The sequence below is a fragment of the Anabrus simplex genome, chromosome 2 (genome assembly GCF_040414725.1).
Source record: "Anabrus simplex isolate iqAnaSimp1 chromosome 2, ASM4041472v1, whole genome shotgun sequence".
NCBI lineage: Eukaryota > Metazoa > Arthropoda > Insecta > Orthoptera > Tettigoniidae > Anabrus > Anabrus simplex.
The window spans coordinates 314714946-314738542 of record NC_090266.1 but is presented as its reverse complement, the minus strand read 5'-3'; the positions used below and the strand labels follow the sequence as shown (position 1 = coordinate 314738542).

Sequence of the window (23597 nt, the reverse complement as noted above, 5' to 3'; positions counted from 1 at the left end):
TTCATCCTCATCACGACGCGCAGGTCGCCTACGCGCGTCAAATCAAAAGGCTGTGCCTTAATTAGACGCATGACTGCTACCTTCCAAATACTAGCACTTTCCCATCCTTCCGTCGCCATAAACCTTCGATGGGTTAGTACGGCGTCGAACAAGCAGTCTGCACCAAACCGGCTGTTGAGAGAAAACAAAGGAAGATTGTGTGCAAGATTTTTTTTTAACACACTGTGAATTAATGAGTGGATGACTCATATCAGCGGAGGGGAAACCCCACTATTATGAGAACAAGGCCACTTTGGAGAAAGGAAAAGGTGCAGTTGATGTTCTATAGGAGCAATGTCATACGTTAACGATGGATTTAGCAACCTTTAAAAACTTGCCCATTTGTTCATACTGGAGCAGTATACTACAAAAGATTGTGCTATCATAATTACACCATCTACAATTTCGAAAGTCATCAGGCCACTAATTATTGATGGTGACCTAACAGCACCTGTCTTCGCTACATGTATTGTGAATTACAGTACTTCCAATCGTGATATACAGTGATGGATGTGTGATTCTGTGGTTGCAAATGCTTTACTGTGCTTCCCTATCTAACAATATTACTCACTGATATCATTGCAGTTACTACAAATCAAATGAGTCCAGGACGAAAAAGGTTACTGAAGTGAGGAAGTAGATGTCATTTGCCGGCTCTGGACCAAATACCACTTTTTTAAATTTTTTCATAATTTTGCGTATTTTTTCTTAGAATTTCATATCTTTCCTCCAAATATCCCATTTTGGGAAAAAATACAAAAAGTTAATATTTCTAGACTATAACATTTAAAAAATATTTCTATGAAATTAAAAAATCACAAAAAGAAAATAAAAATCTAAGAAATAATAAAAATAATTTTGTTGACTGTTATATTTTTATTGACCTGCAAAAATAGAGTTAGTGCTTTCAACCACCCCAATTTCAACCACCTAACTACTTTTACGATTTTTGGAGATGCCGATACCTTTAAATACCACCGGGCTGAGCCAGAATCGAACGTGTCAAGTTGGAGTGAACCTTCTGAGGCAGTCAGACTGGCGAAAGTGAAAGTGAACAGGCTTCTCTTAGTCGAAAGTAGGCATCCACCCTATCGACAAATTCATTGTATTTTCGTATGACGGAGGGAACTTGTAAGTACCAAGAGAAAGGACAAGTACAGATCATCGTTGTTCCGTCATTAGGGCCTTTAAACATGTGTGCTCCTGATAACTTGTATGGCCGTAGTGTATGTGGTGGGACCAGGGCAGCTTAAATTTTGGTAATCGTACTGGTCATTCTGCTGAACATTTCATTACAATACTGATCCTGTGAATGTCCATAGCGCGTTCCCACCATGGATAGTTTCCTTCGAGCTGATTGTGAAGTGCGAGTCATAATACGACCAACGGACATGAAATTAATTTCTTCTTCTGTGGCACTCCGGCCTTATAGCCTTGGTCTCTCCAAGGAACTTCTTCCGCTCATTCTTCCTGGTCTGTTCCTCCTTTCACTGCATCCATAGGATCGAGCGAGATGGCCGTGTGGTTAAGGTCACGTAGCTTTGAGTTTGCACTCGGGAGAGAGTGGGTTCGAACCCCACTGTTGGCAGCCATGAAGATGGTTTACCGTAGTTTCCCATTTCCACATCAGGCGAATGCTGGGTCTGTATCTTTAATTGAGGCCACGGCCGCTTCCTTCCCACTCCTAGCTTTTTCCTATCCCATCGCCGCCATAAGACCTATCAGTGTCGGTGTGACGTAATGTAAAAAATAAAGAGGGAGTTTCTGAAAGGTTGGTTGTTCACATAATTGTCTTCCTTCATTCTAACAACGTGCCTAAGGTACCCTTCCTATCCTAACCTATCTATCGTTATAAAAGAGACCATGTCAGGTTCCTTAAATCATTGTTCTAAATACGTTCTTCGGAATAGTAAGTAAAATATAATTAACCAACTTAGAAACAACCGGTTCTTAAATGATGGGAATTCAACTCCTTTTATGTCCGGCTCCATGGCTAAATAGCTAGGGTGCTGGTCTTTGGTCACAGGGGTCCCGGGTTCGATTCCCGGCAGGGTCGGGAATTTTAACCATAATTAGTTAATTCCGCTGACACGGGAGCTGGGTGTATGTGTCGTCTTCATCATCATTTAATCTTCATCACGACATGTAGGTCGCCTACGGGCGTCAAATCCAAAGACCTGCATCTGGCGAGCCGAACTTATCCTCGGACACTCCCGGCACTAAAAGCCATACGCCATTTCATTACCTCCTTTTATGCACGACATTGCTGTGCTTATGGAGCACCGTGAAATAGGTTTCTTTACAATTTGATTTACATCCCGCCGACACAGGTAGGTTTAATGGCGACGATGGATAGGAAAGGGCTAGGAGCAAGGAAAAACAAGCGGCGTGGCCTTAATGAAGGTACAACCCCAGCATTTGCCTGGTGTGAATATGAGAAACCGCAAAAAAACACCTTTAGGGCAGCCGACAGTGCGGTTCGAACCCACTATCTCCCGAATTCAAGCTCACAGCTGCGCGCCCCAAACCGCACGGCCAACTCGTTCGGTCTCTCTTGATATCAGTAGCAATCAGAAGGATGTTTATAATAATAATAATAATAATAATAATAATAATAATAATAATAATAATAATAATAATAATAATAATAATAATCATTTTGTTACTTTCATTGACCTGTTTGTCTCATTCTTGGCTTTGATAATATGAAAGTGACTGAGGTATGAGCGATGCTAGTAATACCATTCCTTATGCAGCCAGTTCCTGCTATGAATGGCCATAAGGTCATCAGGTCGGTTGCTGCATGCACTTCAGTGGACTTGGCAGACTGGTTAAGTAATAGAAACTTCTGGCTTAGCAAGGAAACTACCTCACTCATTTCCCTAGTACACTTATTCAGTGATGCCTAGGCCATCTATGACAGCTAATGGTGGAGCTGTGGAGAATCCAAGCATCCTTCGGGCTGAGGACTGAATATACGCACATAATAATAATAATAATAATAATAATAATAATAATAATAATAATAATAATAATAATAATAATAATAATAATAATAATATCGTCTCTTTCTTCTCCCTAGCTTTTTCGCAATTTATTGGGATCGGCATTTGTCTGGCTTCTTAGCTGAATGGTCAGCGTATCCTGTTCGCCTTCGGTTCAGAGGGCCTCGGATTCGATTCCCGACTGGGCCGAGGATTTTAATTGCTTATGGTCAATTTCTCTGACTCGGGGACTATATACAACACATCACACTACCCGCCACCACGGGGACACGGGATTGAATGCATCCCTCCCCATAGGATAGGCGTCGGGAAGGGCATCCGGTCGCAAAACTGGGCCAAATCTACATAAAATGTTGACCCCAATAATTTGGGGTAAAGGCCAGAAAGAAGAAGGTTGGGGTAGGAACGTGATGTGGATTTTGCCGGCTGCCCTTCCTGACGCTAAACATATCTGGAAGGATGTAGGCTATTCACTATTGTGTGTGTGTGTGTGTGTGTGTGTGTGTGTGTGTGTGTGTGTGTGTGTGTGTGTGTGTGTGTGTGTGTGTCTGATGGTTGGTACTGTGTTGCATGTAGGTGAAGAGAAGTGTATAAGAGGAACACAAATTCCCAGTCCCCGAGCCAGAACAATTAACTATACGCAGTTATAATCACCGACCCAGCCGGGAAACCAACTCAGGTCACTCCGAACCATTCACCAGTACGCTGACCGTTCAGCCAAGGAGTCGGATAGTTTTATTATTATTATTATTATTATTATTATTATTATTATTATTATTATTATTATTTCGAAATAAGTACAATTACTTTGAATTAAAATGTTTTCTAAATAAAGGTATCTTGAGTTTTCCTGAAAATCCTGGGAATAGTATAATCGGAAACACCTTAGAAAGTAATTCGTGACCAAGAAGAAAAAACTCAAGACTAGTTATTTTAAGGGAAAATATGAAATAATCGTCCCCAGTCTGGGGACTTCTTGAGAAACACGCGTTTGTCACGCTGATACACTGCATCCTACATCTTTGAATGCATGTTTTCCTGTTTAAATTTACGTGTACAGTGGCAACTGCTTAAGGCCTATATTTCGTTGCCATGGAGTTTAGGAGACTGGAAACTGGGATGATTTATTTTCCGAATTGGAAGGAGTGAACAGAAGTTTATTAGCGTCGTGAGTCATCTAATAGCGGACATTAGCGAGTACATTAACACATAACGACCACTGTAGATTAGAGGGTCTGGAATGTCGTAAATGCGAGTGAAAACCGTACGAAGGTGGACATCTGGAACAAACAAAATGGGAAGAATTTAATTAAGGCGCCTGCTGTACTTCACGAAGAAATCTAAAAGATGCGGTTATCCATACAGCCGTTAGCAGGAATGTGAAAGTCAGCTTTGTGGGGATTACATTCACACTTATGTCTCGGGAAATTCACTCTTAAGAAATGTACCTTATCGACTGGCGGTTGTTCCAAATGTTAGGCCACGTTTATCTGCTTTACTAACTCCTTGCCATACATCGTAGCAGTTGGCGATATTGGCCTTGATATGAGGAATGGGTAAAAATGAATTATTTTAAGAAAAGCTTTCACATTTTGGCAGTATGTCAATTTGTCGCTAATTCTCGCCATGGTAGGTTTTCTTCTCTTACCCTCAGCAGTAAAACATTGCCATATGCGCGATCTCGCTCGGCTGAAGGCACAATCAACCCTGATACCGTTAACATGGTCCAGGCAGGTTCATAGGAGATAAAACATCCCGAAAAAGTTCCTAACCAACAACAATTTGCCGTTCTTTGAAACAGAGCTCATCTATCCCATTGTCTTAATGCTAGAAATGAATCTGAGTGAACAGCTTCGCAACGATCTAGAAGGAGGCTTATATATTTCGTAACTCTGACGTGTATGGTACATTATTTTAAAGGTTCATCTGTAGATGACCAGATTACCTATTCAAAACCCCATGGCACAGCAGCCCCGGAGGGCCATGGCCTACCAAGCGACCGCTGCTCAGCCCGACGGCCTGCAGATTACGAGGTGTCGTGTGGTTGGCACTCTTGGCTCTCTAGACCGGGGCCGCTATCTCACCGTCAGATAGCTCCTCAGTTGTAATCACGTAGGCTGAGTGGACCTCGAACCAGCCCTCAGATCCAGGTAAAAATCTCCGACCTGGCCGGGAATCGAACCTCAGACCTCCGGATAAGAGAGAGGCACACTACCCCCACATTGCCTATTCGACTCGTATTTCCCTTATGTGCACAGTGTACAGGCTGTAGGAAAGATGAGATGACGTGCACTAACAGCAGGGGACGATAGGAGCAAACCTTCTAATTCGGAATTCTCATCCAAATTCAAATGGGGCAAGTAACGTCAGACGAGGTCTGCCGTCCAAATGCCCTGAAAGAAGCCATTATGACGTCTTCAATTACAGTTATGTAGGGAAATAATGATTTCGGTGTCTAATGATCATGAAAGAGCTATCAAAAACTGCATATCGAATTTTTGCTCTGTCACCATACTCCCTTCACTCCCACTGTCGTCTTTCTTTCTTTCTTTCTTTCTTTCTTAATCAGTTTACCCTCCAGGGTCGGTTTTCCCTTGGACTCAGCGAGGGATCCCACCTCTACTGCCTCAAGGGCAGTGTCCTGGGGCGTGAGACTTTGGGTCGGAGGGGATACAACTGGGAAGAAGGAACAGTACCTTGCCCAGGTGACCTCACCTATTATGCTGAATAGGGGCTTTGTGGATGGATGGGAAGATGGAAAGGGACAGGGAAGAAGTTAGGTACCATCCCGGCATTTGCCTGGAGAAGTGGGAAACCACAGAAAATCACTTCGAGGATAGCTGAGGTGCGAATCGAACTCACCTCTACTCAGCTGACCTCCCGAGACTAAGTGGACCCCGTTCCATTCCTCATACCACTTTTCAGATTTCGTGGCAGAGCCGGGAATCGAACTCGGGCCCACGGCGGGTGGCAGCTAATCACGCTAACCACTACACCACAGAGGCGGACTCACACCGTTGTTTGAAAGTAAAAACTGACCTGAGTCCCGACTAAATTATGGTTGCAGAACTACTGTGTAACCTTACTCTCCCGACTTGATTCTGGATGGAAATTATTGTCAGTTAGAGGTGATTCCTGTCCTCACTTTAACTGTCCGGACTGAGCGAGTTGGCGACGTGGTTTGGGTCACGTAGTTGTTGGCTTGAATTCGGAAGATAGTGAGTTCGAGCCCCATTGCCATCAGCCTTGAACATGGTTTTAAACGGTCTCTCTTTTTCACACCAGGCAAAAGCTGGGCCTGTACCTTGATTAAGAGCAGGGCCACTTCCTTGCCAGTCCTATCCCATTTTCGCCATAAGGCGACGCAAGACAACAGAAAAAAAAGAAAATTCCTGATCCCCTTTATCAGTATTTATTGGACGACATTGTTTCTATACACTGCAAAAAATGTTTTAGAAATTCCACCATACGATTCTCCTACTTCAGAAGTTAACCTTATCTTTCAGAAAAATCGAACACGAGTCTCTGCACTACCAGTTCCACCCCATGACGTTTCTGTAAAATTATCTGTGAATGTCTTCTTTTTTTTCAAGTTGCTTTATGTCGCACTGACACAGATAGGTCTAATGGCGACGATGGGACAGAAAAGGGGCTAGGAGTGGGAAGGAAGCGGCCGTGGCTTTGATTAAGGTACAGCCCCAGCATTTGCCTGGTGTGAAAATGGGAAACCACGGAAAACCATCTTCAGGGCTGCCGACAGTGGGGTTCGAACCCACTATATCCTGAATACTGGACACTGGCCGCACTTAAGCGACTGCAGCTATCGAGCTCAGTCGGTGAATGTCAGACGGCATGTGATCACCTGATACGTCTAAACCGTTTCTGGCTGACCTTGAGTGGTTCTCAGGGTATTGACTTGAATTGTTTCTGAAATTAATAATGTTTTACTGACAAATGTGAAGTTTCACTTAGAACTAGTGACCTAGCTCTGGTTCGCACGGGAAGAATTTTGAATTAATGGTGACAAGCTTCTCTGTCTAAGATATCTTAATAATTCTTTGTAGATAATTTATTCCGACCGATCGAGTTGGCCGTGCGGTTAGGGGCGCGCAGCTGTGAGCTTGCATTCGGGAGATAGTGGGTTCGAACGTCACTGTTGGCAGCCTCGAAGATGGTTTTCCGTGGTTTACCATTTTCACACGAGGCAAATGCTCGGGTTGTACCTTAATTAGAGCCACGGACGCTTCCTTCCCACTCTTAACCCTTTCTTACCCCATCGTCGCAATAAGACCTATCTGTGTCGGTGCGACGTAAAACCAGTTGTAAATAAAAAGGATTTCTCCCCTTATGGTATCAACACGAAAATATTTCGTTTTAACGTGACACTGGCAAGTTGTTCACGAGGGGAATATTCTCCTTTTAAGTCAACCCTCTCTACGTTACGTATCTGTCACTGTGCTTTATTTACCGTCATGTTAAAGTAGACTATTCTTAGAAACTTGATTCTCCTGACATTCAGTGGCGAATATAAACCTGTGAGTGGCTCACTGGCTTTCTGATCCTAAGTTGATGGATTATCCAGATCAGTTCGGTGTTATTTGAATGTGCTAAATTCGCCAGTCTCGTACACACAGATTTACTGGTACGTAAAACAACTCCTACGGGACAAAATCCCTTGCTTGGGAGTTTCTGGAAACCGTAAATGTAGTTGATAAGTCGTAAAACTATTATTATTATTATTATTATTATTATTATTATTATTATTATTATTATTATTATTATTCAGTAAAGGCTTTGGTACATTGATCATCCGGAGAACCGAAACACCTTTATGAAATAATATCGATAATACACTCTGGTACTGATTTATAGAACGTTCATAGTTGCGAGGTGTGAGTGGCCAACTGAAACAGTGTCTTCGGTTCGTTAATGAAGAAACAAGGAGAATAACGCTATCATATGATCAAAATAATGATTTCCTTGATTCGGAGTGACAAGTGAAGAGAGTCCCGGAGATAAACAACTTCGTAGGGTTACGACTCATCACACACTTGTAAGATTTCATCCAAAAGTATTGTTGCCATCCGGTAGAAGCGTGGGCGTACGTGTACGCATGCGCGCATTGGGCTCTGCTGTGCGATAAACATAAGTAAATCTTACCCGTGTTTGTCCGTGCCGGAACCCGGTAGTTGGCGTGTAGTGTTGACCGTGACAACCTCTCCTCTGTAAGTGTACAGCGCGATGAATATTATGTGTTGTCATCCAATTTCCTATAAGGGGATTTGAAGGTACGTAACGATTTGTATTGATCTGGTGTCTCGTCCGTGTCGGCTGGGAACTCCTGTGGCGCCTCCGATGTGCTACGGAGCGAAGTTGAAACAGATAGTGAAAAGTTATTCGCTACTATGCCAGTCCGTACTCATTAATTACTCATTAATTTAAAAAAAACTTTCCAAAATTCTGTTCAAACTCCAGTAAATCGCGATTTGGCAGTGTTTCAGCCGACTTTTCCCAGCAAGGGGAACGTTTTGACTGTCGGATTTACATGTTTCCATCAGTCCGAAAAAGTTGTGAATGAAACAAGGGACCGAATCACCAGTTGGAAACATCCCGTTGTAACCATTGAAGAACAAACTTCTTACTGGCCCTTTTTCCAATTCCTTGAGGTCGGCGTTGTTCTGTGGTGGTTGGTAGTGTTGTTTGCAAATGAGGATGTGTCTTAACACTAGTCCCTGAGATAAAGGAATTAACCATTCACAGTTAAGATCCCCTATCCGGCCGGAAATCGAACCCGGTTCCCTATCAACTGAAGGCCACTACGCTGATCGTTCAGCTAAGGAACCGGATACCAGTGAGAATTCTACCGCGCCATCCAATACTGTTGCTCTTAAGAGCCGATCGTTTCCCCTTAAAAAAAAAACCGAGCTCGATAGCTGCAGTCGCTTAATTGCGGCCAGTATCCAGTATTCGGGAGATAGTAGGTTCGAACCCCACTGTCGGCAGCCCTGAAAATGGTTTTCCGTGGTTTCCCATTTTCACACCAGGCAAATGCTGGGGCTGTACCTTAATTAAGGCCACGGCCGTTTCCTTTCCACTCCTAGCCCTTTCCTGTCCCATTGTCGCCATAAGACCTATCTGTGTCGGCGCGACGTAAAACAAATATCAAAAAAAAAAGTCTTCTATGTGACAGTACATCTCTTCACAAGGCTTTTACCTTTATGACAACCGATCGCACTGGGGTTCGATCCTGCATCCTTAAACACAGAATGTGACTGCCACCGAAGTACGTATTGTCTCGAGGCAGTGCTTACGGCAGTGCAGCAGGTTTGTAGATTGTAGTAATTGGCTTGTGAGATATGCAGGTTGAGTTACGAAACGCTCCGACGCGAAACTTCGAAGTTACTAGCGTTTCTTTATTTTTGTCGTTTTTCTCTAAGAAATACAAATTATGTATTTACGTCCGGCTCCATGGCTAAATGGTTAGAGTGCTGGCCTTTGGCCACAGGGGTCCCGGGTTCGATTCACTGCAGGGTCGGGAATTTTAACCTTAATTGGTTAATTTTGCTGGCACGGGGGCTGGGTGTATGTGTCGTCTTCATCATCATTTCATCCTCATCATGACGCGCAGGTCGCCTACGGGAGTCAAATCAAAAGACCTGCATCTGGCGAGCCGAACTTGTCCTCGGACACTCCCGGCACTAAAAGCCATACGCCATTTCATTTTATTTATTATCATCCAGGCAGATTCATAAAAATGTGGAGCTAATTTTAAGATAGCATTTCGGAAGCACATTATATTAGGTCTCTCAGGGTGGCTTGATAGCAGCGTTCATTGTCTAGTTTCTGCGGACTATTGGAAGTGTACGGGCATGGGAATCCAGGGGAATTTTGAAGTGGACTCACTTGCCCCACTAGCGTCTGAACTAACTAAAACTTTGAAATGATATCTGAATTATAACGCCTGGGCAGCTTTATTCATTCCTTTCCCTGTATCTTCTTTGTAATAATGACCAGGAATTACATAATGAAGAGACAAGGGAGTGGCATGATGTGAAGATTTGTAAAATGCTTGGGAGGATATACATACAAGAGCTCACCAGTGATTGAATATGATATTAAACCTTTTATACCACTAACAATATTACTTTCTAGAATTATTCGATGTACTCTGTGACGTCAGATGAAGCTTCCCCAGATCAAAAGGTGACAACCCATAGAAAGGTTTTTTTTTTAAAGAAATCTGATAATTACTCAACTCCTCTGTCCTTAAAGTGTAAACTAATTTAAACCTTATCATATATAACATTATTTCTGTAGAAGAAATTCGTATTCGAGTGCGCTCAAGGAAATGGACTTATTCAGAAGAGGAAGATGGCGGGAAAAGACTGGCGGCAGGCGTTCACGCAAAGGCGGGGGATCTTTGAATGTACCGAGCGAGCTATCTACAAGACACGGTAGTTCTTACAAGGGACGACTAGAACAACCCGTCGATTTAAAATATAATTGATTCGAAGAACTTGTTTGATAACACCGTGTACTTATGTCGTTATTTGCAATGTAATATATTTCTGATTCGTGTAAGCAAAAGATCTCTATAGGTCGACGCCCCGAACAAATATAATTTTGAAAAAAAGCCCAGAATTAACAGATTTGTTCTGATGAATAACCAGTAGTAAGATTAGACTCACTTGTCCCACCACCAGGGGCAAGGGAGTCCATGTGCTTAATGTTGTTGATCTTATTATTTCAAGCATGCATAGGACCAAGGGGGAAGCGGGAAGGGGCGGGCCACCTAGAAGGTAACGCCTTCCCTCTGGCCAGGAGTAGCATGCATATGTTATATTTACTTCTTTTGATTGTCACGTGTGGTTGAGAAGTTATTAAACTACGTTTAATGCATTTATAATTATTTTCAACTAGTTTTTCTAGTCGTTATGACATATTTTGCCTTAAAGTGACTCACTTGCCCCTCTCTCCCCTATGCTACAGGTAGATTTGTAGGTGGTACTTACGGTACTTTACCGATAGGTTTGCTGGTGATGTTTATGGGCCATGCCAGCAGATTTGTCCTGTATATTCTCCCAACAATGCTTAATGGAACCTTCTTAATTGGGAGACGTTTTCAAGGAATTTTGTTCCTAAACCCGAAGTATTTCTCTATACAACCTGGAACCCACCTACCGTGCAACACTGTTACATTTAGTTTCTTAAGGTATCCTAACGAATATTTTTGGACAGGGCAGATATCTGATTATTACTCCAGAAACTACTTCGCGGCAGCTTTCAAATTAGGCAAATACCGTCAGGTAAAGATCCCACAGATTCTTTTTATAAATGATAGCGAGACTGGAAGGACAGTTACGTATAGTATGTCTGTTCATCAAGAGAATAATGGGACAAATTGTTTAATACAACAGATATATGGACGACTAGCAAGATACCCGTGCTTCGCTACGGTATTATACTGAAATTTATAATTGAATGCTTATTGTTTTAGATATATAATCCGCCGAAATTCGCGATCTGACTCGTTTTCTGCGAGAATCCGCCAAAATTCACGATCTGACTCGTTTTTTAATAGATTCCGGCAAGTTTCCTCCCATTTTTCAATCTTTCTTTCCAGCAATCGATTTCGTACTTCCCCGGCTAGGTCCAGGTATTCCACCCAGTTAGTTGGGTCCCTAAATCTTTGCCATCTTTTCCTATAATTACATCTGCTGCCATTGTCATTGTTGACAATGTGACCAGCACCATTGTCGCGCGTAGGCAAGTGTGCGGGATTTCTGGCGATACGAATGACATACCTCCGTGTGTTATTGACCTTATTATAGAGGTGAAAAATTTGACGGCCAATCTCATTCCTATCGTTTATTTCAAATGTGTTTACATTTTTATTTATATGCCAGGAGAATCTACTGTAATCTAAGAACGTTCTCCGAAGGAAAAGATGGCTGTTGAAAAAGAACCCAGGAAAGATTAAAAATGATCGGTTTATGATCCGAATAAGTACATCGAATGTCTACAGCCTGTTTCCTATCATTCGACAGGATCAGGAATGGAATGAATAAAGCCCCATCTAGCGGCGACAATAGGAATTGTGCCGGCTGCCGAAGCTCCCCTCTGGGGCAATGATCGATGAGTGACAAATGAAATGAAATATTTGACAGTGTTGCTGGAATGAATGATGACAGGGAAAGCCGGAGTATCCGGAGAAACACCTGTCCCGCCTCCATTTTGTCCAGCACGAATGTCACATGGAGTGACCGGGATTTAAAACACGGAACCCAGCTGTGAGAGGCCGGCGCGCTGCCGCCTGAGCAACGGAGGCTCCTTATAAGTACATTATGAACAGTAAAATCAATTGGTCTCACCTCCTTTTACACACCACCGCCGTTAAGTTTATTTACCCCCCCCCCCAAAAAATAAAATAAGGCGTGTTGGCGTGTTTCTGTATGTTTAAAGGAGATTCCAAGTACCAATGTTCACGTTTATTACCTTCCGTTTTGAGATATAAGTATCCCCTTAAAAATAATTCATTTTTTTAAACTTCCTTTCACACTCCCCCCCCCCCCTCACAAAGTGATATTAAGGCAAAAAATACTTGTTCCTTTAATAGTAAAGGATCCTATAAATACCAATTATCACCACTCTAACCTCTTCAGTTTTTGATTTATGTGTCCTCATGAAAGGAATTCAACTCCTTTTCACTCCCGCCAACCCAAGATTGTTTCCCCCCAAAACGCGCTTTTCTTTGTTTTTAAAGGAGATCAAAATACCAATTTTCACGTCTGTAACAACTTTAGTTTTTATTAGATGTATGTATTCTCATACAATTAAGTCAATTAATTTTTTCAATCCTTTAACCCCCCAAATCCCCTTCATTGGATTTTTCCGAGAATACGTGTTTGTTTACTTTTAAAGCAGATTCCAAAAATCAAATTTCACGTGTCTAACATCTACATTTTTGAGATATCAGTAGCCTAATTAAAATAATTCAACACCATTTTCAGTCACTTTACCCCCCCCCCCACTACCCAAGTGGTATTTCCGAAAACTAAAAATACACGTTTCTTTATTTTTAATAGAATTAAAAAATTACCATTTTACACTTCTGTAACATGTTAAGTTTTTTGAGATATACTGTAGAAATTCTCATTTTAAAATTTCACCCGTTTTTAGTTCCTCTTAAGTGGAGTTTCCAAAGACAAACCACCTATGTTTCTTTACACTTACAGGAGATTCCAAATACCCACTTTTTACGTCTGTAACATTTTACGCTTCTCAGATATTCTGTAGATATAGTCCTTCAAAAACTTCACCCCAATTTGCCACTCCTGTTTAACCGCCATTAATTGAATTTTCCAAAAGCAAAAATATACGTGTTTCTTTATTTTTAAAGGAGATCCCATATACAAATTTTCAGTTCTGTAATACCTTCAGTTTCTGAGATATATGTATCCTCATTAAAGGCATTCAACCCATTATTCACCCTTGTACACCCCTCCTATTGGGATTTAGAGAAAAAAAAGAAATACGTGTTCCTTTATTTTGAAGGAAGATTCTAATCACCAATTTTTACATCTGTAAACGTTTAAAGTTTTAAGATATAGACACACTTATTTTAAAAATTAACCCCCCCTTTTCACCCCCCCCCCATTATTTGGATTTTCCAAAAACGAAAAAATACCTGTTTCCTTATTTTTAAAGTAGATCCCAAATACCAATTTTCAGGTCTGTAATATATTCAGGTTCTGAAATATAAGTAGCCTCATTAAAGGCATTCAACCTCTTTTTCACCCTTTTCCACCCTTCCTATTACGATTTTCCGAAAACAAAATAATACGTGTTTCTTTATTTTTAAAGGAAATTCTAAATACCAAATTTTACATCTAAAAACTTTAAAAGTTTTGAGATATAGATACACTCATTTTAAAAATTTCATCCCCCTTTTCACCCCCCCCCCCCCCATTATTTGGATTTTCCCAAAACGAAAAAATACCTGTTTCTTTATTTTTAAAGTAGATCCCAAATACCAATTTTCAGGTCTGTAATATATTCAGTTTCTAAGATATAAGTATTCTCTTTAAAGGCATTCAACCCACTTTTCACCCCTTTTCACCCCTCCTATTGGGATTTTCCGAAAACAAAAAAATACGTTTTCCTTTATTTTTAATGAAGATTCTAAATACCAATTTTTACATCTCTAAACTTTAAAACTTTTGAGATATAGACACACTCATTTTAAAAATTCACACCCCCCCTTTCACCCTCGCATTAATTGGATTTTCCAAAAACAAAAAAATATGTGTTTCTTTATTTTTGACAGCGATCAAAAGTACCAATTTTGAGGTCTGTAATATCTTCAGTTTCTGAGATATAGGTAGCGGTATCCTGATTAAAGGCATTCAACCACTTTTTCACCCTTTTTCACCCCTCCTATTCGGATTGTCTGGAAACAAAATAATACGTGTTTCCTTATTTTTAAAGAAGATTCTAAATACCAATTTTCACATCTGTAAACTTTTAAAGTTTTGAGATATAGACACACTCATTTTAAAATTTCACCCCCCTTTTCACCCCCTTAGCGACGGAATATCCAAAAATCCTGTCTTAGCGAGCACCTACATCTTAATATGAATATATCCCCAAAATTTCATTTCTTTATGTCCAGTAGTTTTGGCTCGGCGATGATGAATCAGTCAGTCAGTCAGTCAGTCAGGACAAGCTACTTTATATATATAGATGTAGGAAGAACACCGTATTTTGTGATCCCCCTGAACCAACATCCAGGTTGCGTTATTTATTTTATACAATCTCTAGTACTTCATTTTATATAACGTTTGAATACTGATTAATCCAGAGGACGATTTGTGTATTATCGCCTCGGTTTCTACGAACCGATTTTGGTCCTACATGAAGTGAATCAAGGTCATTGTACTTTTTTTTTGCTATGGGCTTTACGTCGCACCGACACAGATAGGTCTTATGGCGACGATGGGATAGGAAAGGCCTAGGAGTTGGAAGGAAGCGGCCGTGGCCTTAATTAAGGTACAGCCCCAGCATTTGCCTGGTGTGAAAATGGGAAACCACGGAAAACCATTTTCAGGGCTGCCGATAGTGGGATTCGAACCTTCTATCTCCCGGATGCAAGTTCACAGCCGCGCGCCTCTACGCCCACGGCCAACTCGCCCGGTGGTCATTGTACTTAAACTGATGCAGACTTACGTTTTGAGACATTTAACCTATTGATTTTACTTCCTGGGATGTGAAGTCCGAATTTCCAAAGCAATCAAACCACGTGAACACGATGTGTATAGCAGACAGAAACGACATTTCACTGAAACTTGCTCAGTATTCTATCATCAAATTAATTATACAGAGTTTCACGAAGAATTAAATTGACACACTTGCAATTATCCTTCTTGTCCAGCATCATTACTCACAAATTCCTGCTGGTCTGCAATGATTGTCGTGTAATGCTGTATATTCAGGATGAGAGATATCCAAGGTGGAGGACAGATACTTCAGCATTTCTCAGTCAAGTTTTCACCTCAGCCTCCCAGATGTCTTGATAAATACCTGGGATTAACAGATAAAGGAAGGGGTTATTTATATTAGATTAGAATCATTCCATATGTAGTATTTTTTGAAAGGGAATAGAATTGCCACAATCTCCCCCTTTTGATTGTGTTGGCAATTATCTGGTAAGTTTTCATGTTGTGGCCCTGTTTCTGAAGAGCCAATGAGATATATTTCCAACTGACTAACGTAGTAGGTTCCTTTCCACGAACTATTTCATAATTTAAGTGAAATATTTCCGCAAGCCTTTAATACTAATCAGAATCTGTTCTTCGTCCATAATAGTTTGGGTCTTTCTTCAGGTCTCAAAATTAATTCTTAATCCTTAATTAGTAACACATTCAAACATATTCATGGAAGCCTGTTTAGTATTTGAAGCAATATCACTGATTACTCTTTGCCGCTTCATGTTCGAACTGACAGCGAAGTTGTATGTTTCCCCAACATGACAGTATTGTCACGTTCCTCTTCTCTGTATGGAGCCTTTCGCGACAGTGAGTAGAATGTATAGTCATGATGGAACAGACACGGTGTATATTTTTTCTGGCAAAGAGTAATGAAGAGGAAAGCCGTTACATGGATAGTGGACGCTAATTTGCTTTCTTCGGAATGGGTATTACAATATTCTGTCTAAAATCGGGTGACACTTCTCCTGTATCATACATCTTACACACTAAATGGAATAAACTCACCATGCTGGGTTTCTTGCAAGGCAATCAGTAATATTCTAACAGTATGTCATCAGTTCCAGGTGCCTCAAAGCTCTGTCCAATTCTGACCTCAAAACTGGATCTCCCACTTCATCAACATCAGTAATCTCTTCGGTGTCGTCCTGATTGCGAACAAGTGGGTACCTGAAGGGGATGATTTGGGTTTGACACACATTAATGAGTTCAGATTGCGAACAAGTGGGAAATACAAAGTTGCCCAACCCACTTGACTAGAAATGTTGACTTGGATATGAACAAAATTCTAATTTGATGGGCTGCAGAAAAATTAACACTCAGTTGGTACACCAAGTTCTGGTACACACAATTAGAATACTGGGTAATACACATCAAAAAAAGAAGTTAAAAGCATGTAAGAAAAAATCCACTTGTTTCCAAATAACTGACTATTTTACTTCTTATGTATTATTTTGAATAATAATAATAATAATAATAATAATAATAATAATAATAATACCGGGTGAGTTGGCCGTGCGGTTAGGGGCGCGCGGCTATGAGCTTGCATCCGGGAGATGAGTGGGTTCGAAACCCACCGTCGGCAGCCCTGAAGATGGTTTTCCGTTGTTTCCCATTTTCACACCAGGTAAATGCTGGGGCTGTACCTTAATTAAGGCCACGGCCACTTCCTTCCAACTCCTAGGCCTTTACTAGCCCATCGTCGCCATAAGACCTATCTGTGTTGGTGCAACGTAAAGCCACTAGCAAAAAAGAAAATAATAATAATAATAATAATAATAATAATAATAATAATAATAATAATAATAATAATAATACAACTCTCACTTTACCGGGCGAGTTGGCCGTGCGGTGGGGAGCGCGCGGCTGTGAGCTTGCATCCGGGAGACAGTGGGTTCGAATCCCACTGTCGGCAGCCCTGAAAATGGTTTTCCGTTGTTTCCCATTTTCACACCAGGTAAATGCTGGGGCTGTACCTTAATTAAGGCCACGGCCGCTTTCTTCTAACTCCTAGGCCTTTACTATCCATCGTCGGCATAAAACCTATCTGTACCGGGCGAGTTGGCCGTGCGGTTGGGAGCGCGCAGCTGTGAGCTCGCATCCGGGAGATAGCGGGTTCGAACCCCACTGTCGGCAGCCCTGAAAATGGTTTTCCGTGGTTTCCCATTTTCACACCAGGCAAATGCTGGGACTGTACCTTAATTAAGGCCACGGCCGCTTCCTTCCCATTCCTAGGCCTTTCCTATCCCATCGTCGCCATAAGACCTATCTGTGTCAGTGCGACGTAAAGCAAGTAGCAAGAAAACCTATCTGTGTCGGTGCGACGTAAAGCCACTATCAAAAAAAGAAAATAATAATAATAATAATAATAATAATACAACTCTCGCTAATCCACCATAAACAACTCCCCCTCTAGTTATGTTATACAATATAAAAGGAAATCTTGTAAATCGTAAGATTACCTCAAATTAAATTATTAAACATTTTCAATAAGGAAAATAATTTTAAAAGTATGGTTAGGTTATCTAAAACATCCGAATGTGCCAGTTAATACTACTAGAACAAAAATTACATATGAGACATTTTGAAAATTGTATATGTTTATGTATCTCACGTCAACACTAATCTCTTGTTCGCAATCAAGACACAACCGTCTCTTCTTGTTCCAGAACCTGATTATCTACTTCTTTCACTTGATACAGTTATTGTTGACTGTGTTCCTGCAATCCTTTTGTCTTGTCTTCTTTCCCTAGAAGTGGTTTTCCATCTAAGCTCTTAATATTATTACACCTACTTTTCCTTTCTCCAACGATTTCCTTGATTTTCCTATATGAAGCGTCTACATTTCCTACAGCCATACGGCCTTCAACATCCTTGCAGTTCTGTTTCAGTCATTCTTCTTTAGCTGTTCTACATTTTCTATCTACTCTCATTTTTAATTGCTTGTATTCTTTTCTGCCCTACTCATTTTTTGCATTCTTGTACTTTCGCCGTTTGTCGATCAGGCCCAGTATTTCCTGATTTATCCACCCATTATTACTTGATATTGCCTTTTTGCCTAACCTTTCTCAGCAGCCCTCCTGATTTCATTCTTCACGACTGTCCACTTCTGATCTATTGTGTTTCCTTCAGCCTTTTCATTTAGTACTTGTGAGGCATCCTCCTTGAAAAAATCACTGACACTTTTCCTTTAACTTGTCTAGATCCCATCTCCTTGTATTCCTTCATTTCTTCAACTTCAGACTGCATTTCTTATCAGTAAAGTTGTGCTCAGAGTGCATGTCTGCTGCTGGGAAGGTCTTGCCATAAAACACTCGGGTTTAGAATCTCTGCCTAATTATAGACTAATGAAGTCTATTTGATACATCCAGTGTCCCCAGGTCTTGTCCACATAAACAGCCGTCGTTCGTGAAGTGTGAACCAAGTATTATTAAGGACTAACATTCTACCAACCGATTTCCTTTATCATTCCTCTGTCACAGTCGAAATTTTCCTACTACATTACCTTCTCTTCCTTGGCCTACCATCGTATTCCTGTATTCCATCACTATTAGATTCTCATCTCCTATCTTTTCATGTATCCTTTCGATTTCACTATCATCCTCTGAACTAGTAGGCATATAGACCTGACGTACAGACTTAGGCATAGCCTATAGATGGACTCCCTTCATTCGTCTTAAGGTGACTCCACAATCGTCATGCGTACAGCTATAATTCCACGTTCTTCCGTTACTTGTTTTCCACACACTACGGATACCCTGAGTTCTTGGTGGGTTATTTGATGTGAAGCTGCCTTCAAAACGTATTTCAGGCTGTCAAGGGTTGCAGTAGAGATAACTGAATATCAAATTATAACTAATTGTCTATATAAACTACCCCATGATAACTTACGTTGTAAGCTACACATTTAAGCAGGAAACCAATGAAGCATTCCTTTATTCAGCAACAGCAACGTCAGACGCTGTAAGCATCTGATGGATATCCCGATTTTAAAAGCATGCCTGATGTCCTTACATGTGAGTTTGCATTTGCGTGATAGTGAGTTGGGAGCCCACCGTTGGCGACCTTGATAATGATTTCGTGTGATTTGCCATTATCACACCAAGCAATCCCATCGCCACTAGTGTCAAATAGCAAAGGAATTACTCTTAGAAACAGTCACACACTGTATGAACCTAAGTGCGTCCAAGAAGTCGTTTGGGGCCGATGACCTTCGATGTTAGGCCCTTTAAAACAACAATCATCATCATCATCATCATCATCATCAAGAAGTCGTTTGGGGCCGATGACCTTCGATGTTAGGCCTCTTAAAACAACAAGCATTATCATCATCATCATCATCATCATCATCATCATCATCATCATCATCATCATCATCAAGAAGTCTTTCGCTCTACCAAACCTCTTACTGAGTCAGTAGGCGCAGGGATCATAAAGAGAGTTCAGAAAACGAAGCGAGTGTGTTAACATCCTTTGAAAGCCTTCTCAGCAATTCGTACCAAGTACTTAGTTTATCTGGCAGCCGCAAAGCTGAAGCGGCAACTGTGCACTTGGTTCACCTGGAAACAGATGTGCTCTACTCCCCGTCTGAAAGTCGTGAAATTTTAAGGCGAGACTTGGACTTGCGGAGAGGCGCTTGTTACACTACCCTCATTGTGTCGAGCCTTTACCTTTCACTGATTTAGGGCTCTCCATGTCTCGTAACGGAGTTGGTTTGTAAAGCCTTTTCAGACAGGATCTAAGTGAACAGTCTAGCCGTTCTTATTAACACCTCTTTGACGTGATTAGACTTTCACCTCGTACGTAAACCCTGAAGTTCCCCTGCCCCTAAGGCGGCCTTGAAATTTGTTTCACATTACAATAGAAAGCCTACTGTAAATGGCAGACGAGCAGCAAGGGTCCTGTAATCCTCAACTCTTAAAGAATAGAACGAAGATTGTTACTTGTTTCGATGACTGAATGTTAATAAGTTCATAAAGGAGCAAAGAAGCTCACTTTAAAATTTAATTACAGAATATGTAGGTGGCGATCATTCTGAAAATTAACAGCATATTACATCTGGTGCTAACAACATCCGGGTTGATGTTAGCCGGTTCGAACCCGGCTCAATCCGTTGGCATCTGAAGGTGCTCAAATACGCAATATTTACCAGCACGTAAAATAAGTCCAGTGGGACAAAGTTACGGCACATCGGCTCTCTGAAAACCTTACAAATATAGTTAGTGGCACTCAAAATGATCATTATTATTGTTATTATTATTAATTCCACCTCCGTAGTACAACAGTTAGCGCTATTAAATGGTGTCCTTGGAGGCCTGGATTAGATTCGCGGGGCTTCCATATACGCCTACCGAGCTCGATAGCTGCAGTCGCTTAAGTGCGGCCAGTATCCAGTATTCGGGAGATAGTGAGTTCGATCCCCACTGTCGGCAGCCCTGAAGATGGTTTTCTGTGGTTTCCCATTTTCACACCAGGCAAATGCTGGGGCTGAACCTTAATTAAGGCCACGACCGTTTCCTTCCCAGTCCTAGCCCTTTCCTGTCCCATCGTCACGATAAGACCTATCTGTGTCGGTGCGACGTAAAGCAAATAGCATATAGGCCTATTCGCAGAAGGGCTGCTATGTGGTCGAAAAGCCTACAGCTTACCTCTGCTTGTGGTATACCTGAAAAGAGCTTCACCACCTCGGGACGAGGACACGAATTTACATTATTATTATTATTATTATTATTATTATTATTATTATTATTATTATTATTATTATTATTATTATTACCATGTGTACCGTACGGACAATTCCTCAAAGTCTGTCTAACTAGGCAATAATGTCGATTGTAGGGATGCCGTAGATCTGCTGCCAAGGTGTGCTCGAACTTGGCTGAGGCCAGCGACATATGGTTTTTAAAAACGCATCCTCTGTGTCGTTAACTTTCATCAAGTTACAGAACTCTTGTACCCAAAATTCCAACATTCAGGTGTCTGTTAAGACCGTTAATAGATAGAATGGGCGTTAAACAAACATTTCTACCTAAAACAGGCTGCAAATCACAACAGTAGATGTGAAATGTCGTTTTCTTTTAGGATGCAGGTCGAAGAGGCTGAGCCGTGGCTGGAGTCAACACCAACTCCCGTGATCCAGAAGACCACATGGGGCTCGAAACCAAACCATGTTGACGTGTACCAGGCGACCACAGTCACCGTCCCAGAGAAGAGAGACGTCATTCATCAGGTAAGTAGCTGTCATCGTTTATAGCAAACATCATGTACACCCTACCCCAGCCACCGTTGTAGAATACACCTGAAGTCTCGTGTGCCATGTCGCGCAGGTCATGTGTACAATCAACGTCTTGTAGACAGTTCCATAGCCGAGTGGCATCGCCACTAGCCTCTCACCAAGGTGGCCGTAATTTGAATACCGGCTAATATGTGTGAGAGTTTTGAAGTGAAAATCACCTACCTACTTATGGTTCGGATTCTACTAGCTTGTTTGCAAACTAAAGTTCCTGTTCCAAAGCCCAATCCCTCCTCTCAGCACATTTGAAAGAACAGGTAGTGATAATCGATAGAAGAAATGTATCGACAATAACACTCGTAGGATGACCGAGCAATTTGGCTACGCGGTTAGAGTTACGTAGCTGTGGATTTCGCGTTCGGAATATGGTGGGTTCGAATTCCACCTTCGACAGCCCTGAAGATGGTTTTTCCGTGGTTTCCCGTTTTAACACCAAGTAATTAAGGCCACGAACGCTACCTTCCGAATCTTAGCATTTTCCATCTTTGCATCGCCGAAAACCTTCGATGTGTTAGCGCGACGTTAAACCACTAGCAAAACGGAAAAAGATATTTTAAAGAATGCAGCCATCTTGGCCATCGGCTTCGTTACTTGTACGTGTGAAATCTGCCTGCAAATCTGTTTTATTCTCTTATTAGTACTAATGTGTGGAGCTGTAATTATTTGGATCAGAAGTTGAAGTTAGGAACTCTCCAGAACCGAGCCAATTTAAAATAGTAATATTTTTGTTTTAACGTCCCACTAACTACATTTTTACGGTTTTTGGAGACGCCTAAGTGCTGGAATTTAGTCCCGCAGGTGTTGTTTAACGTGCCAGTAAATCTACTGACACGACGCTGATGTATTGGAGCACCTGGAAGTACCACCGGACTGAGCCAGGATCGAACTTTTCAAGTTGGGGTCAGAAGGCCAGCGCCTCAACCGTCCGTGCCACTCAGCCCAGCCCGAGCCAGTTTGCTGCGTGGTACGAGCACATAGTTGTAAGCTTGCATTGCGTAGATGGTGGTTTTAAACCATAGACTACTACCGGTAACCCAGAAGATGATGTTCCAGGAAATGTCATTTTCACATCAGGCAAATACCGGAAATGTACCTCAAATAAAACCTCGATCGCATCCATCCTTCCTTCCTTCCGCGTCGGTAGATGCAGAGTGGGTCTCGGCTCATAAGTGGCCACAGCTGGTCCGTGGTCGAAGAGCTCTGCACTCTGACCAGCCACCGAGCAGAGGAGGGGAGGCCACGGCTCTACCGTGGCTCTACGCCTCTGCGTTCGGGAGCCGGGATAGGGCTGGACCTCACGGCCGGCCCCAACCGTCGGCTGTCCTGAGAATGGTTTTCCGTAGTTTACCATTCTCCCGCACTAAGGCTAATGCCGAGAGAGTTCCTAGAGTATAGGCCACGGCCGCCAACCCCTCACCTTCTCCAAGCATCTCCTTCACCGTAACAAATCTCCCGGCCTGAGAGACGGCATCACCGTCTAAGAGACCCGCCTCCCCCTTCAGGGAAGGAATGAAAACATTTTAGTAGTAGTAGTAGTAGTAGTAGTAGTAGTAGTCCTTCCTTCCGTCCTTTTTCATCGTTCCAGAAAACTTACTAAGGCAACATTAAACTACAAAAAAAAAACCTATTCTACGATCACAACAGCCTGAGTGGCTGCAACGTAAAAGGGAAGACGATGTTATATTTAGCTAGGAAGCTTGTACTGTATGTGACTGCTGATAACGTGATCAATAGTCACGGGATCTCCAGCTTCTTACGTGGAATCTAAATCGCAGGGACGTTATTTTTCATTTCGAAAATCCCATTTGCACTGGACGCGACTGATTGAGAAATAGGCATGCTTACGATCCTTAAGTGAAACCATACTGGTCGTCATCAAAACAGCAACCAGCTTGAGGTGGAAGTCGCCGAGAAGGGAGGGGCGACTGTCTTGTCGAGTCCTATAAGCCGTGTCGAGCAGTAACACCTCACACTTCAGCTTAATAACAAGGTAACAGG

General features: G+C 41.8%; 1 protein-coding gene across 3 annotated transcripts in view; it reads left to right on the top strand.

Annotated features, from left to right (window-relative positions):
- Positions 1-23597, top strand: part of LOC136862798 (facilitated trehalose transporter Tret1-2 homolog) — a 742518-nt gene that overhangs the window by 588298 nt on the left and 130623 nt on the right. For all 3 annotated transcript variants that reach the window (XM_067139054.2, XM_067139053.2, XM_068226159.1), the window contains one exon: positions 21389-21536. In XM_067139054.2, the coding sequence (XP_066995155.1) occupies positions 21390-21536 (147 nt within the window). In that variant the 5' untranslated portion in view covers position 21389. The remainder of the gene's footprint in view (positions 1-21388; positions 21537-23597) is intronic.